Raw genomic sequence first — 15,335 nt, 5'->3', positions numbered from 1 at the left:
CAAAGGAAAGCCCCACTTCCAGCTGGATGTCACATCTCACATCTAATAACCCACAATAAAATGTGGTCCTGCTAAAAAGGTGTCAAAATTCAGTATCCTCTAGACCTACTGACTAGGGAAGCAAGGACTTCAAGAGAAAGTCATCCTTGGGTGGAGCATGACTAAAAAGGTGTGAATCCTTGTTGCACCCACTTTAAAGAGACTGAAAATGACAAAAATGTGATACATATGCTACATCGTGTGGATTTGGCAGTCGGCTTATCTAATTCCTCATGATCAACTAAAACAGAAAACATGTGTAGTATGGCAGTTGCTAGTACAATTATGAAGTTGTGATACATAACTAGTTTTTGCCAAAAAGTTGAAAGGAGAACAAAGGATGATGACAAATGGAAAAAGACAGATGTTGCTCCAAACCCCTAACCCAGTCCTGACTGGGGGCGGAGAAAGAGAGAGGGTAACTGTCCAATCCTAGCGGCAGGGATTATTGCAGGGTACTTTCCCTAGATTGTAAAATTGGTGATGTCATTTCTGCTATATAAGAGGGACTGCACTCGGACTGAGACACAAAAACCGGGGAGACAGAAAAAGGAGAACAGACAAAGATGGCTGCTGAAACCATCTTTGAGAGTGGAGTGACCAGACCCCTGCCCTATCTTTCCAGAGTGTCCTGAGATGCAGCTGGCCTTCCTGAACCTTAAACAAAGGCTTGCTGTGTAAGTAGCAATAACCCCAGCCCTAAATTGCTTAAGACCTTAATTCTTGTAGCATTGCATCCAATATTTCGCCATTGAAAATTCCCCATTGAAAATTCCCCATTGCCAGTGCATTTCAGTCATCTCCGCATTGAAGAATCTTTTGTTTGCCCGTGTATTTCAGTCATCTCCCCATAGGAGAATCTCTTGTATCCCTGTGAATGTTAGCATATCCCGATTGAAAGACCTCTCATGTATCTGTGTAAATAAAAGTATTTTTGTTATGTTATGTTACTTTGCATTTATATAGCGCCTTATGTACCATTGGTATGATCTCAAGGCGCTGGTAGGTTGAACGCCCTCGGGAACCGTTGTTCAAGTCAGTAGAGAGAGAGAGAGAGAGAGAGAGAGAGAGAGAGAGAGAGAGAGAGAGAGAGAGAGAGAGAGAGAGACAGACATAAGGTGCGTGTGTACACCGGATATGTGTGCAGCAGGTGTGGCACACATACGATAGCTGCTTCTTAGCGGTAGGTGTGGTGGTTGCGAGATCAGGAGTCGTTCTGGCAAGGTGATATCAGGCCGATTCTGGCTGCCTTAGGCCTGAGGAGAACGCCTAGGCTGGCGGGTGTGCAGCCAGCTATGTTTAGTTAGGATGATGGGGAGTATGTGGCAGGTGTTGGTATGAGAACAGCAATACCGAATGTGTCATAGTATCGCTGTGTTCTAGTTGAGTGGTGGTGTATATAAGTGAGTAAGCGTGGTGATGTGATATGGTGGTTCCGCTCCATGCACAATGTGTTTCTTGCCCTCCTCATCCGCTCCACGCACCCCATCCATGTCACACACCCCATCCATGCCAAGCACTTAATTCATCTATTCCATTTGTTCCTTTCATTCCATGCACTTTGTCATTTCATGCCATCTATCTGTTCCATGCACTCTATTCCGTGCACTCCATCCGTATCATGTACTCCTCCTTTCTATCCACTCGTCCACTTTATTCCACTCGTCCACTTCATTGATTTCATCAATTTCCTTAATTTCATCCACTTCATTCATTCTATTCAGTTTATGTGTTTTAATTTACATTAGCGGTTATTAGTTTTCAATTTCTCGCTCGGATCATGCTGCTGTAAGTAAATCAATGAATTCCCCCATTGAATTTCACAGGATTGGTGGAAATCGAAAACAAACATTTTTTTTCCTAGTGTTTTGGTAATTGTTATAGTTATAAAGTGTTGCCCAACAGAAGTTATCCCATTGTGACCTGAGAAACAAATTTGTCCCCGTGTTTAAATTGGCCTATGATAAAAGAATTTCCATTTGCCACTGCATTTTCTTTTTGCATCTGTCATCCTGAACAAAAACAGATTTGCCTTGTGTGGGCTACCCCCTTTCCCAGAGACGGCCTGTCAATGTAAGCATCATTGAAAATGAATTCCCCATTTGCATTTTTCCTTTCCATTGCCCACGTGTTGAATCTCCTAAAAAAACGATTTCCCCACCCTATTTCTATTTTCCCTGGTGTGATGATTGGTATTCTCTAAAACTCTGACTAAGCGTAAGCAGTACAAATGTTCTTCTATTCTGTCCCCTAGCAGTAGTGAGAAATAATTAAAAAACCCATTTTTCCATTGGTGCTCCAAAACCGGATTTTCCCCTGCTTTGCTGGCTCTCCATATTGTTTCTGTGGGCACCACACCAAAACCGTTTTGTCCCCTGTATACCTACTCACTGCCTTCCACTGAAAGGAATCAAGTCAAATTGTTTGGGGGGTTTGAGTCTTGCACGGGGGGGGGGCGCTTAACACTTGTGCCATCATTGTGTGGTAAATTGTTCTTTTTCTGTTCTGCCATTAAACAAAGGAATTAACTGTGATAGTATATTTTACCCTGGTTGTTTTGTAGAGATTTTTTCATTTTGTGTTCCCACAACATTGGAGGATGTGGTAATTGGTTGATTTTCCTTTGATTTTAAATAATAAATAAACATCTTATTGATACACACCGGCCTGGTTCCTAGTCCATTGTGACATGGGGTGTTGGTGGAGGTTGGGTGCGAGAAGGGTTGTAGGCCTACTCAAAAAGAATCCGTAGTATGCTAAAAAATATTTAAAAAGTGTTCTATTGTGCGCCACATTCATTGCAGGGGAAGGGGTTCCCTGCCTTGCGTGTACCGTGTAATAAACCGTCATAGCACCACTGTTGGAACCCTGCTTCACACACTCGGGGGTCCTTGCTCGGTGGTCCCGAGTATACAACTCAGCCAGAATCTCCACAATTCACCAGGGCAGGGAGGAGCCTCACGCTTGCCTGCGCCGCGCCCCCTGGTGTCCTCCTTATCAAGAATTTTTAAAAGGAATTTTTACAGTTGGTAATAGGCCTTTTAGGGTCAAATCCGGCCTTCGTAGGCGGGGGGGGGGGTTACTGTGTCTGCATTAATTCAATCTGGGACAAGATTATCCTGAAAAGAAGAGTCGACCAAGCGTGTGAAGAATCGAACAAAAAGTTCCTTGTGTTCCATAATTAATCTGGGGGTTTGGGGAGGGGGGAAAGAGAATGTTTTCGGAGCAGGAGGAGGTTGCATAGTTGACAACATAATCCTCCCGTCAGAGGTATTAAGGGGGGGAAAACGAATTTGAGGTGGTCATGTGATGTAGCTTGACCAACGAAAAGTTCCATGCTCGGGGAAGACAAGGCTAGTGTTTTTTTGATTTTGTCCCTAGCCTTTTGCTTCAAAAGGCAACCTGTACTTCTGTACAGTCCACAGTCGTAGGCTGGACTGATATGGACATGGTCTTGGGCCTCTCCAAAGATTTTAGAATCTCGAGTTCACCAATACAATTTGAGGTCTTGTTGATTTGGTCACTGAAAAATGTAGTTCGTGGTTGCCACAATATCAAACTTATAAAGTTGTTTCCACAGCTTTCCAGGAGTTCTTGTTTTCTGCCGATGGGCATTTCAGCCATCGGTCTTCCAATGTTCTTTTCCCCTCCCCTTCTTCTGAGCTCGAAGCAGGGGTGAGAACCAATTTTAGTGCCCAGTGTTAACCCTGACCGACATCGGCCGGAGCAGGGCGATTCTGTCCAACATGTCCTAAAAAGCGGTAGAGAAGGAATTCACCAATGCTCCTACTTAGTCTGGGTAAGCCATAAGAGATATTAAGCTGGCTAAAATGTTGGTTGGAATTCAGACCAATTACTTTTTTGAGGTTATTGGGGACTTTTGGGAGTGGGCCATTCAGCTGAACGTGGAAGTTGATTGTGTAATGGTCAGACCAAATGCATGGCATAGTGCAGTCAATATAGGTCTTAACATTTTGGGACACAAGCCAGTCAAGTACATTATTGTTTGCAGTAGTGGGCTCGTCATTGTAAATTTGAAGTTGATATTATTAAGAACTAGTTCCAGCTTAATGGCTTCGTTATCAGTGGGATTTCCCCACCAACAATAAAAATCTCCAAGGAAAGCGTGGCACAATTTGGCCCACTAAATTTGCTCAGCAGATGAACAATCTCATCATTGAAGCCCCGACATCAATGAGGGTGGGCGATAAATCAAGATATAATTTGATGCAGTTCCGACTGGTCCGGGTCATTTTGTTGTGCTCTTGACAGAGGCATGATTGGAAGAAACTATATTTATTCTTAGCAATAAAGGCTACCCATTACCCTGTGGCCGTGCGCCCCATTTCTGCAAAAAATGGAGTACCCTTCAGGGACGGCCATGTCAAACTTAGGACCGCTGTAGTCGGAAATCCAGGTCTTCGTGACACACATTATGTCAATGTCTCTGTCCAAGATAAGGTTGTGGATGTCGCGGGACTGGTTATTAAGCGACCTGGTGTTAAAGAGGGACATTTTAATTACCTCATTAAACCCTGTAATGAAAGAGGTTTTGCTCTCTGCTTCCTTCTGGCATATAACTGAGGGAGACACATGGTCCTCACTGTTTCTACCTTGTTTAAGCTGGGTGGGGTCAACCTGAGCGAGCAGGGGTGGATAAGCAAGAATGAACCGCAAAGGTTCTAATGGGGCTCAGCCGCCTCCTGAATTGAGACTATATGAGGACAAGGCTGGGGCTAACGCTACAAAGGCTGGTGGATGACCTGTGTCGATACACTGTGTGGGTGAGGCCGAGCCGTAAGGCTTGGTGTAGGCACCAGCTGTAAGGGTGTAATGACGTTTACCCTGGGGCCAGGTGTGCTTCTAGGACTATTGGACATAGTAGCAGTATCGTCAAATTTCAATTGTACATATTTATTGACTTTTGAGAGGCAGCAGGCACCTTGAGCGGCCAGCAGACGATTGAGTTTTTCAGAGTGGCTCATGATGCCCAGGCACATACAGAATGACCCCAAAATATTCTGGGCCTACAGAGTCACATGGATAAGAGATGCCCAAATAGGGACTTTAAATTGCTGTCACTCGTGCTGCTTGCCGCCAAACTGACTATATTGAGAATGTGAAAACATCGGGAATCCCGGACGATCAAACTACGGTTAGACAAGGCTTGGTCAATTTTAGCAATGGAGAAATGAATTGCTGATATCGCCACATTGACTTTCCTGGTGATCTGGTCCACGTTCCTAGAATATATTTATTTATTAATAATATGTTCATAACCGTATCAGGTTTTACATACATTACACAATCATCTTTCAATTTCTAACATCATTTCTAAACAAACAGAGTATTATACATAAATCCCATCAGATAACTGCTTTAAAATTATTAAAATCAGCTCATAAAATTTCATCATGTGAAAAATCAAGTTAATATCATTCCCTTCCATCAATCTTGCCACATTTTTTCTATCCTTTCCTCTAGGCAGGAGTTCTTATATCTTGTCAGATATTTTTCACGCAGCTGGTTGAGGCTTTCACAGTAGCATAGCAAATGTTTTCCGGTCTCAATATTTGGCAGTCCACACAATTTCTGGCTTTTCTTAATACCAATTTTGGCTCCTAAAAACTGGCTTTTCTTAATACCAATTTTGGCTCCTAAAAACTCCATTGTCTCGCATCTATTAAATTTGAACATGAGATATAATTAACTGTTTCCTGATGTGGGAACGCATATTGATATCTAGGTTTCTTTGTCTCTAATGTCCATTGGTTGAAAAACAGGCCGCTAGTTGACTTTGCGGCCAGATATATCACGTCTCTTTCTTTGGCAACTCTTTGGCCCATTTAGCATATGATTGATACAATACATTCAATGTTTTAAAATTACTAATGTTCATTCCTTCCTTAAAACAATTAATCAAATCCACCACTAATTATTAATCGTCAGGGTACTCAATTTCACATACAACATAGCAGCTTTGTGCTCTAAAATATCTCTCGCATATCTAAAATCACATTCTAGTAAAATGTATTCACATATAACTGCGGTTGGTAGTCTAAAAAGCCATTTTAGAAATGTTCCTTCCAAAGTACTTATTTCAATTAGAAAATTGATCCCCCATAGCTCTGCCGCATACAGCAAGCTCGATATTATTTTACTGGAGTAGAATAGTAGTATTATGTTCACCGAAAACCCACCTTGTCTTCCAATGAAAAGACTCAGGGATCCTGCTATTTGTAGACATTTAAGTTTGGTTTCACTCCAGTGCGGTTTCCATGATAGCTTACAGTCCACTAATACTCCTAGGTATCTATAGCATTCAACTACTTCAATCACAGCTTTCTTCATCGTCCACTTAAACCTTTTAAAGCCTGATTGCTTTGTAGTGCCCAAGAATGTCATCACCTTTGTTTTAGTTACATTTATTACCAGCCCATTGGTGTCAACAAATTGGATCAGACAGTTTAAACTATTTTGTAGGCCCGCAGGTGCCGATCTTTACCGCATCAGCAGCCACTCCCATCTCATTCAGACAGTCAGCTAAATACACATTAAATAGCGTGCCTGCTAGGCTGCAGCCTTGTTTCGATCCACATACTGTGGGGAATCGCCTCCGATATACGGCCTTCACCATCCAGTCGAATTTTCACTGTCGTATCAGAATACAGCGGCTGGATCATGTAAAGTAGCCCTGATGGAATCCCCCATTTAATTAATTTTAACCATATTTTCTCTCTCACGATGGCGCCGAACGCTGCTATCAATGAATATCGCGTACACCGGTAGTTTGCGCACCTTCCATGAATATTCCACTGCAGACACTAGATTTTAAAATATTGTGAATCGTGGAGGATTTAGCATGAAAGCCTGCTTGGTTAATCAGAAGGATCTTTTTTCCAGTTATCCACTCTTCCAATTCTTCCAGCAAAACATTTGCAAACATGTTTGCTGGTATGTCCAGCATAGCGAGCATTCTATAATTTTTGGGGTCTTTCCATCTCCCTTTTTATGTACGGGGAGAATGATACTATCTCGCCAGGATTCGGGAATCGTCCCATTTTTGCCTATCCATGGGAACAAAATAACCATGGCTCTTGCCCATTCCTCAGGTGCTCTACGTAAAAGGGCGTTACAGGTCCTGTCGGGACCAGTTGCCCTGGATAGATGTAGTTGGTCAATCGTTCTTTTTAAAGAGGCCTCAGTAAAGTTCTCATGCCAAATTGAAGGTGAAGGATACAGAGTAACACAGTCTACTATATTCGCTCCAATGGTCTTTTTTACATGCGTTATCCAATCACTTTCTACCACACTATTAATGGGTAGGCTTCTTGTTTTAGCCTCACTATTAATGGGTAGGCTTCTTGTTTTAGCCTCATTTATTGCCTTCCACATACCCTGATGATTATTACTCAGGGCCTGCGTAGCAATATTCTGGCATACTTCCCTCACCTTGTCTCTTATGTCTGCGCAGCCATTTCCCATATTTTTTTTTTGCCCATCTTATCTGTATTGTGGCATCACCCTTTTGCAATTTGACTATCAATTTTATGGATTGTCTAAGTGATCTTTTGGCTTTATTTATTTCCCAGTCGTAGGTGTGGTCCTTTCCATGAGACACATTCCATCTTTCACTATTGCTGCAATACTTCCGCTTACAGGTGGAGACTTCTTTGATTTTATTCACCAAATTTTCAAATTTACCAATTGTGTCTTTTACGACTTCCTCTGATTTAGGCTCCAATTGGTCTGAAAATGCTTTCAATTCCATTACTGCAATAGCATTATCTTTTTTCTAATTTAGTGGGGTTCCAGATTATCCGATTCATGGCGTTATTAACCTGAATATTGCCGCCCAGATGATATGTAGTCTCTACCTTTGGATATTCCAACATCACAGATAGTGGTAGATGGTCACTTTCTTCTCGACAGCCTATCGCCATATCCAGCACCAATTTATTGGCTTTTTCATTCACTATAATGTAATCTATGGTGGATAGGCTGCCTCCCCCAACCCGGGTCGCACTCCGTTTGGCATCCCCTTTGGTTTTTCCGTTTAGCATGATTAAATGAGGTTTTAGTATCAAATTCCCCCATGATCTGCCCCGTCTATTCAAAAATCCATATTCAATAGGACCTGAACCTCTATCTTGTGGTTCATTATCTTCAGGCAGAATAATCCTAGCATTAAAGTCCCCGGCTATAATAACCGGTTGTAAAATGTACAAAAAGCACGCACATGGGGGCATCCATTTTTGAGCTTCATTTGCTCAAAATTTTACATAGGGACTTAAAAGTCCAATCTATTTTTTTTTATTATTGCCCATCTTTTTTTGCAATACATTTTTTTGGGCAAACCATTCCTTTAAGCACTTTTGTGGTAATCCCATCTGATTTATTTGTTTTTTTTTTAGTACTTCTCCTTTTTGTTTTTGCTTGGCATTACCCAATCACCTAATGTGGGTTTCTGGGGCTTAGAGGCAGGTTCTCTACCCTCGGCCGGTTTATGCAGTTTCGCCAATTTCTTGTCTAGTCTTTTGGGCCGAGCATTCTCAGCAGAAGCATGAATGGCAACTGTATGTATGCCTAAGAAGTTTGGTTCCTTTGTGAGGTGGATGGATTTGGGTCTGCTATCCTCCAGTTTGGCATCTGTGGGTGGGAGGGGAACTGGTTCTGCCACAATATTAGAATGAGCAGCATCTCTTGCTATACAGCCATTCTTTCTACTTCCCTCGTGTATATTAGTGTACATTACCGCTTGCATACATTTCTTATTCCGGAGTTTCCAAATCTTTTTCCCCCTTTCTTTGTCTCTCCCAGTACCCCTCTGCCCTAGCCTTACCGGCTATTGTCTACCCCGCCGTAATAACACTCTATAGTTCCCAATGGCCGGGGACGCCATCCCGGCTACGGGCTCTTTTGAGAACACCTCCGGGTAAGCTACCTCTGTGTTGTTACCTATTTCTGTACAAGTTTTTCATCCTTTGTTGATGCTCTTATGTAGCAGAACGGAGTGGACATCCAACTTCTGTTTTATGGTTTCACATCTATCAACCACCTCTGCGAGTACTCTTTCTAAGGCTTCCCATAGTTTCTCATTTTTTAGAGGGTCAAAACTCTCATTACTACCTGATTGTGTGCTGTTAACAGTGATATTACTCATGTTCATCTGCAGATTTTGTCGGTTACCCAACTGGTCTGTATTCACTATGGGCAACTCAGTGTATACTATTAGATCCGATACAGGATCGATGACCACCCTCTCTAGTTTAGCATTTCTAATATTATCACTCGGAGGAGACTCAGAGAAAGCAGACTAACATAGCACTGCACTCAATATCTTGAGTGTCTCTACCCATCATGGGCACACTCTGTTCCTTCTCACTCCAACTTGGCATATAATTCCCATTCTCTATTAATTTACAGCCCTTATCTTCCTTCTTCCCTTTACATGGTCGCCAATTTATTTCAGGATGAACATCGTCTTTTCTACCCCATTTTACAATCTCTCGACACTCATTGCTAATACATATGGTACTAGCTGTCTTCACTGCGTTCTCTAATATATCATTTTTGGGCTCCTGCAGCATTCGGGCAAGTAACTTAGTCCCTATGCAAGGCAGTCTCATCGTTAGGTCTTCTACCAATTTAGCTCTGCAATCGAGTATTCCTGTGTCAGTGAGTGGAGTGCAATTCACCTGGGATAGGGTTTCTATCTTGTTGAAAAACATGGTCATTTTTGCCAACTTACTCGCAGGCAACAGTCCTTGTTTACCTATTACCTTGCATTTGCATGTTCTATTGGGCCTCATCATTTTCTCAATCTACACCGCCTCTGATTTTGCTTTCATGTTAATGGATCGTAATTCCATTTCTGTTCGGAGTATAAACTGTTGCAGTCCAAAATATTTATTTAGGGTTCAACTCCACCTCATACCCTGTACATTGGATTCACAGAAAACTCTAGCAATTTGGACCAAATTGTGACCCCCCCCTCACGCCTCGCACAGTGAACAGTAAACAGTACTTCTTCACATACTTCCACAGTGCAAGCGCAAGGTGCGCTGGCTGCTGGGTATTTGGTGTTTCACTAGCCGGGCTAGTGGGCGCAGTCTATTCCCTCAGGCAGACTGACTAAATAGGGGACAGAAAAATAGAAAAGGAACTTAACCACGATACACAGAGAGCCTTCGCTCACATCTAACATCACTAGGAGGACAGCCCACCCCAACCTGTGTCCGCACACAGTGTTAAGAGTCCCAGCCTCCCAATATGTCCATAAGAATGTAAGGCTAGTTACTTTAAAGGGCCAGTAGCGTTACAGTGAAAACGCTCCTCCTGGAGACACGTCAACGCCGTTATAGATCCAAGTCCCAATCCAGATGGGTTAAAAGCGAGTATCTCGTCTGCCGTCTCGCCAGTAAACAGTACCTCACGTACTTCCACAGTGCGAATATATGAGGAAGGACTTCAATGCACTGACGTGCTTAATCAGACTTTGCACATCAAGGACCATCTATGATGTGCAAACACCCACATCTGTTAGTCCTTTTCAGGGTGTCGCAGTCTATTCGATAATGGTTGTGTTGATAGATCCTGTGTGGGGTGGGTGGGTGGATCTACACTAAGCAAGTATAAGATTGTAGTTTTGCAAACTGTCAGACAGAAGTAATGTTTGTATTGCATTGATTTTTCTCAAATAACAGACCATTCTTTAAAAAATGTTTTAAAAAAACACAAATAAGGAAGCAGAGATTAAGTATTGCTCATGGGACAACAAATACATAAAGTAGCCTGTACTTGAGAACATGTTCAGCTCCTCGATGCTGACCTGATCACCAAACCACCGAGATACTTAATATCTGTACCCCCCTCAAATGCAAATATTACACAAATGGGGCCAAGATCCATGCTCAGCCAAAACAGCAATACTCTGAAATGGAAGTGACATTCAGGACAGCAAACCTTTCTAATTTCTCAGCTTGCTTCCTAATTGAGAAGGAATCGTGTTCTGAAGAAATGTATAAATGAGAGCCATATCCTACTTGGATTTGAAACGCATTATCTACTGTATAATCTAAATGTTCAACCTGTTCCCGATTATTAACCGATTCAAAACCTTGCGATCCAGTCCGAATTTCACTGATGGTTTGGGTAATATAAAAAGCATTGCCACATAGAAGTCCTTACCATTCACTGTTCTGGTTACTCTTGAGATTGCTTGCTTATTTATTTATTCTTTCATTTATAAAGCGCGCTAAGCCCAGAGGCATCAAGGGGCTGGTACATAACCGGTTACTCGCATCGCTTAACAGGTTGGTCAGGACGTATATTGAAGTCTGGGTTTAGACGAACTGCCAGGTCTTTAGAGCTCTCTGGAAGGCCCAATAGGATTATTCAGCGCGCAGGGCAGGAGGTAGAGGGTTCCAATGCTTGCCTAGCAACTCACAATTCCCAGGGATACAGACACTTTCTTGCTCATCAGGCTAAGGGACAGCTACTGGAACTCGATCTGATAGCCAAACCAGACATTTCTATTTCCCATATATCTGATGACAATTCGACCCAAGTCCAGAAAAAAATGACAAATCCTGACAATCAAAATTTGATTTTTTATTCGAGACTTCCCTCTACCCTCGTTTTGCTTTGGAATCTTTCTGTCATCGGACACAGCCTGGTACTGGATAAAGGAATGGCCTTAGGTTTCCTTTGTGCTACCAAGGCCCTTGATATGTAAGCAGACTGGACCTTGCTAAGCAATATGGCCGCACGTTGGCTGGCATTGAACACCTTGTGGACCTTCAACCCAAAGTGTCCCCAAGAAGCTTCTTGCCCTCAAATGGCAACTTTAAGGCTATCAGCTACAGGAATCCCTAAAGTGCACATGTCTTCTGCCAGAGATGAAACTTTGTCCCGCCTGTCCACCCCACCCCCAAAATCGCCATTGCTGCCACTCAAGTCCCATAAATACAGGTCAGAAAACATTTCGACCTGCTTTTGCATGTCTAAGGATTGCAGCAACGAGGATCTAGCCTACGTCAACGATGATCCCATTGGTGTGGACCCCCCCCCCAAACGGAGAGCTTGGACATAAGAAGCCCATTTGTAAAATGTGTGTACTGTCCAATGTTCAAGTCAGCCGAGAGGACTCTAGCCACTTGGCTCTGTCCAAATGTTTTCCTCTTGGGTCACTGTCTTCTCCCAACAAAGAGGATGTTGTAGAGGGGGGTGAATGATGGAGAAGAAAAGGAGGAAGAGATTGACCACAATTAAGAATGTGTGTATTTTCCTCCTACAGTGCCAGCTAGACTACCAATTTAACCACTTTCCTTGACATGCATATATGATATACCTTAATCAAACTGGTTTCGTAAATCCTGTTTTGTCAGCATTCCTCTTTAGGAGCTTGACATGCCCTCTTAAGTACCACCTAGAGATATGACATCTACGCAGACTTAATGCAAATTTACTTTGCGGCACTCTTAAGAGAGGTTTTCGTGCAGGGACACCCATCCATGTTCTGAAGTGTCCCAGTGCACCCACCAGACCATGGTCGCCACCACCTCGCTCTGTCACCTGCAAGAGCCTGGCATCCACATAGCTTTCCGGCCAGCACATGCTCACCCAGCAACTGCTACTGAATGGAGCGGATCCTTACAGTAAGCCCTCTGTACTTTAGGGTCTCCGCTCTACCTCCATCCCACACCTCCTTACGCCACAGGTCTACACTCAGAACAACAGCCAGTCCCCAGACTTGTATGTGCCTCGCATCTGAGCTCAGAGCAATTCCTGGTCACTAGCATGAAGGCCAATGTCCTGCAAGTTGTCCATGCTTTATTCAGCTGGGGAGCAGCAGTCTCCCACTCTCTTCTGAACAAGGGTACCAACAGCAATTCTAGACACGCATTTTTACCTTGTTTGGCCTCCTTGCAGGACTTTTCTGCCTTGTTGGGTAGGGCCAGACTGATATGGAGGGGTTGACGTAAAGATGGAGGAGGCGCCCTAACAACAAGGGCAGGGTCCTCGCCTCCCTCCCCCCTGGGTAAGGGGGAGGCGTGCAGGTCACAGGGCCAAGGGGCGGGAAGCCCACGAAAAACAGAAATGTCTGTGAATTGAACAATGGGAGGGGGTGTGCCAGGCAGCATATAAGCTGTCCGGCCTCCTTCCACAGAAGATTCCGGCTCGAGCAGGACGCCCGCTGCACTGAGGGATTGGTGCCTTTCATTTTTCACCAACCCACCCTGCTTACGGGACAGCGGTATAACAAAGTTTCGCTGTTGCTGTGACAGAACAGCGAGGCGGTTGTTTGGCGACCAGTGGCAAGAATCAGACTCCGAATGAGACATGTGAAAGCCGGAAGGGTCTTTGCTCTTCTCAGGACCTGCGCATCTTGGGGGCCTATGCGGCAGGGGTGCTGGTGGTAGCAATAAAGGCTCAGCCTCCCCGCCCCCCAACTAAACAGCAGTCCCCCAGCCCAGGAGAAGGGTTGGGGGAGCTCTAGTCTACTGTGGACTTGGTTGGGAAAGGGGGGGGAGCAAGTTTTAGACACAGAGCAGTCGCTGCATATTTAGAACTATTTTCACTAAGTTTGTTGCAGTGTTTTGAGTTTATTATGTTGTGAAATTAAATCAGCTGCATTTTTATGCCACAAGAGAAAACATGTCTCATTCTGCACCTGTCTTGTGGGGGCTAGCAAAAGGGGCAAAAGAATGAGCAGATGGGTTGGTACAAGGACGGACAAATGCCCAGGTTATGCAAATGGTACTTCTCCTCTGTCTAAGGTAGAGTGGGCTAAAGTGTGGTGAATTCAAGCCTCTAGTCCAGGATACACACGAGTGGACAGAGTCCCCACACTTTTTTCAGAGGGAACCTTGATAACCTAATTTCTGGTGTCACCACCTTCAATTGGTATGCTAATGAGTCTCCCCACTATTTTTTTATTAGGACTTGACCCCTGTTGGTTATAGACCCTCCTGATTGGAAACCATCCCACAGAACAGGTTATTTGGCAGTTTTCGTTCTCAGTCAAGGGGCTCCAACCTTAGCATAATATTTGGCACAAATAGGTGGCAATGCCAAACCGGCACAGCATTGGGTGCAACCAGTCGCAACAAGACATCTGCACTTAATTGTGAAACTGGTCGCAAATAAGTTATCTTTACAATTGCAAGCAGAACCGAATGACGAGCATGAGATTTTTTTTAAATTACATTTCAAATAGTCAATGCAAAAATGACCTTCCCTTCAACACAACACCATTTTGCAATCCTTGTGCGCATTTCGGTAATGACCCATTTGTAATTCTACCCTCAATGGGAGAACATAAGCTTGCAAAAGATCAGAAAATAATGAAGCCAGCACAAAAACAAAAAAACAACCAGTGCCAGATATCTGCACAACATGCAAGGCCTAGGCTGCAACATCCTTGTTTACATGGAGGGAAGAGATGGTGAGCAGGTGACGCCCGCTGCGCTCATTGCACTGCTGACAAGAACCGGAGGCACATGATGTGTGTGCGATTACTCCTCAGAATGTCCCCGACCCCACTCCCCCTATCCTGGCGAGATGATGCAAATAGGTGATTCACCAGCTCCACAGTGAGCGACCTAAGCTCACCTCCATTTCTCTCACCTTCATGACAGACTCCTCTCACTCGCCCCCGGTGAGCAGAACGATGTTACACAGCCATGTATCTTAGACTTCCATGCTCCATCCTAACTGATGAGTTAGGTGCTGCCCCTCCCACCGGCCACCAAGGGCCGGGGTCTAGGACTGACTAGCAGAAGCTCTAACCACTGAGCAAGCTCGTTGAGTTGAGCTGTCAGTTAGCCCTCCAATCACAGTCCAGAACCATTGCGTGAATGGCCCTCTAGGATGCACGTCAAGGCACTGTGACGTAGCGGCCATCTTAAACTGTACTACTGTCAAGTACCCAGCAAGTTCCTTTGATCCAAGCAAATTCTCTTCGGGTATCCAAAGATAAAGGAACGCCGAGGTATGATTTGGAATTTACGAAAGCACGATTTCTCTTATAAACCACTGTTGTTTTGAATATATAACTAGTTTGTTATATACTATCTGTAATATAAAATATTAAAATTACAACTTAATTAATAAAATAATGTTTCTTTTCCCAAGGTGGCTCCTTTTCCAGTACAGACGAAATGTTTGTTGGTGTTAAGGCAGCGGCCGCATTTAATCGCGCAAAATGCCACACGAAAAACGAACCTAAACAACTCGTCTGACCGCGAACGTAAATATCGCATCCATCTTGAAAGGTTTGGGCTTCACGGTTA

The 15,335-nt window shown here is 43.8% G+C and overlaps 1 protein-coding gene across 5 annotated transcripts in view; it reads right to left on the bottom strand.

Moving 5' to 3' along the window:
* Window positions 1-14,872, bottom strand: part of RNF34 (ring finger protein 34) — a 490,473-nt gene extending 475,601 nt beyond the window's left edge. Inside the window, exon 1 of one of the 5 annotated variants that reach the window (XM_069619572.1) lies at window positions 14,671-14,872. In XM_069619572.1, coding sequence (XP_069475673.1) covers window positions 14,671-14,676 — 6 coding nt within the window. In that variant the 5' untranslated portion in view covers window positions 14,677-14,872. Of the gene's footprint in view, window positions 1-14,655 lie in introns of all 5 variants that reach the window. The other 4 variants (XM_069619571.1, XM_069619570.1, XM_069619573.1 and 1 more) reach the window with 4 other exon arrangements.
* Window positions 14,873-15,335: the final 463 nt, after the last annotated feature.

This window comes from Ambystoma mexicanum, chromosome 10, assembly GCF_040938575.1.
Source record: "Ambystoma mexicanum isolate Mex_15411 chromosome 10, UKY_AmexF1_1, whole genome shotgun sequence".
Classification (NCBI taxonomy): Eukaryota; Metazoa; Chordata; class Amphibia; order Caudata; family Ambystomatidae; genus Ambystoma; species Ambystoma mexicanum.
Note: the sequence above shows the minus strand (reverse complement) of the source record. Positions and strands in the feature narration are given on the sequence as shown.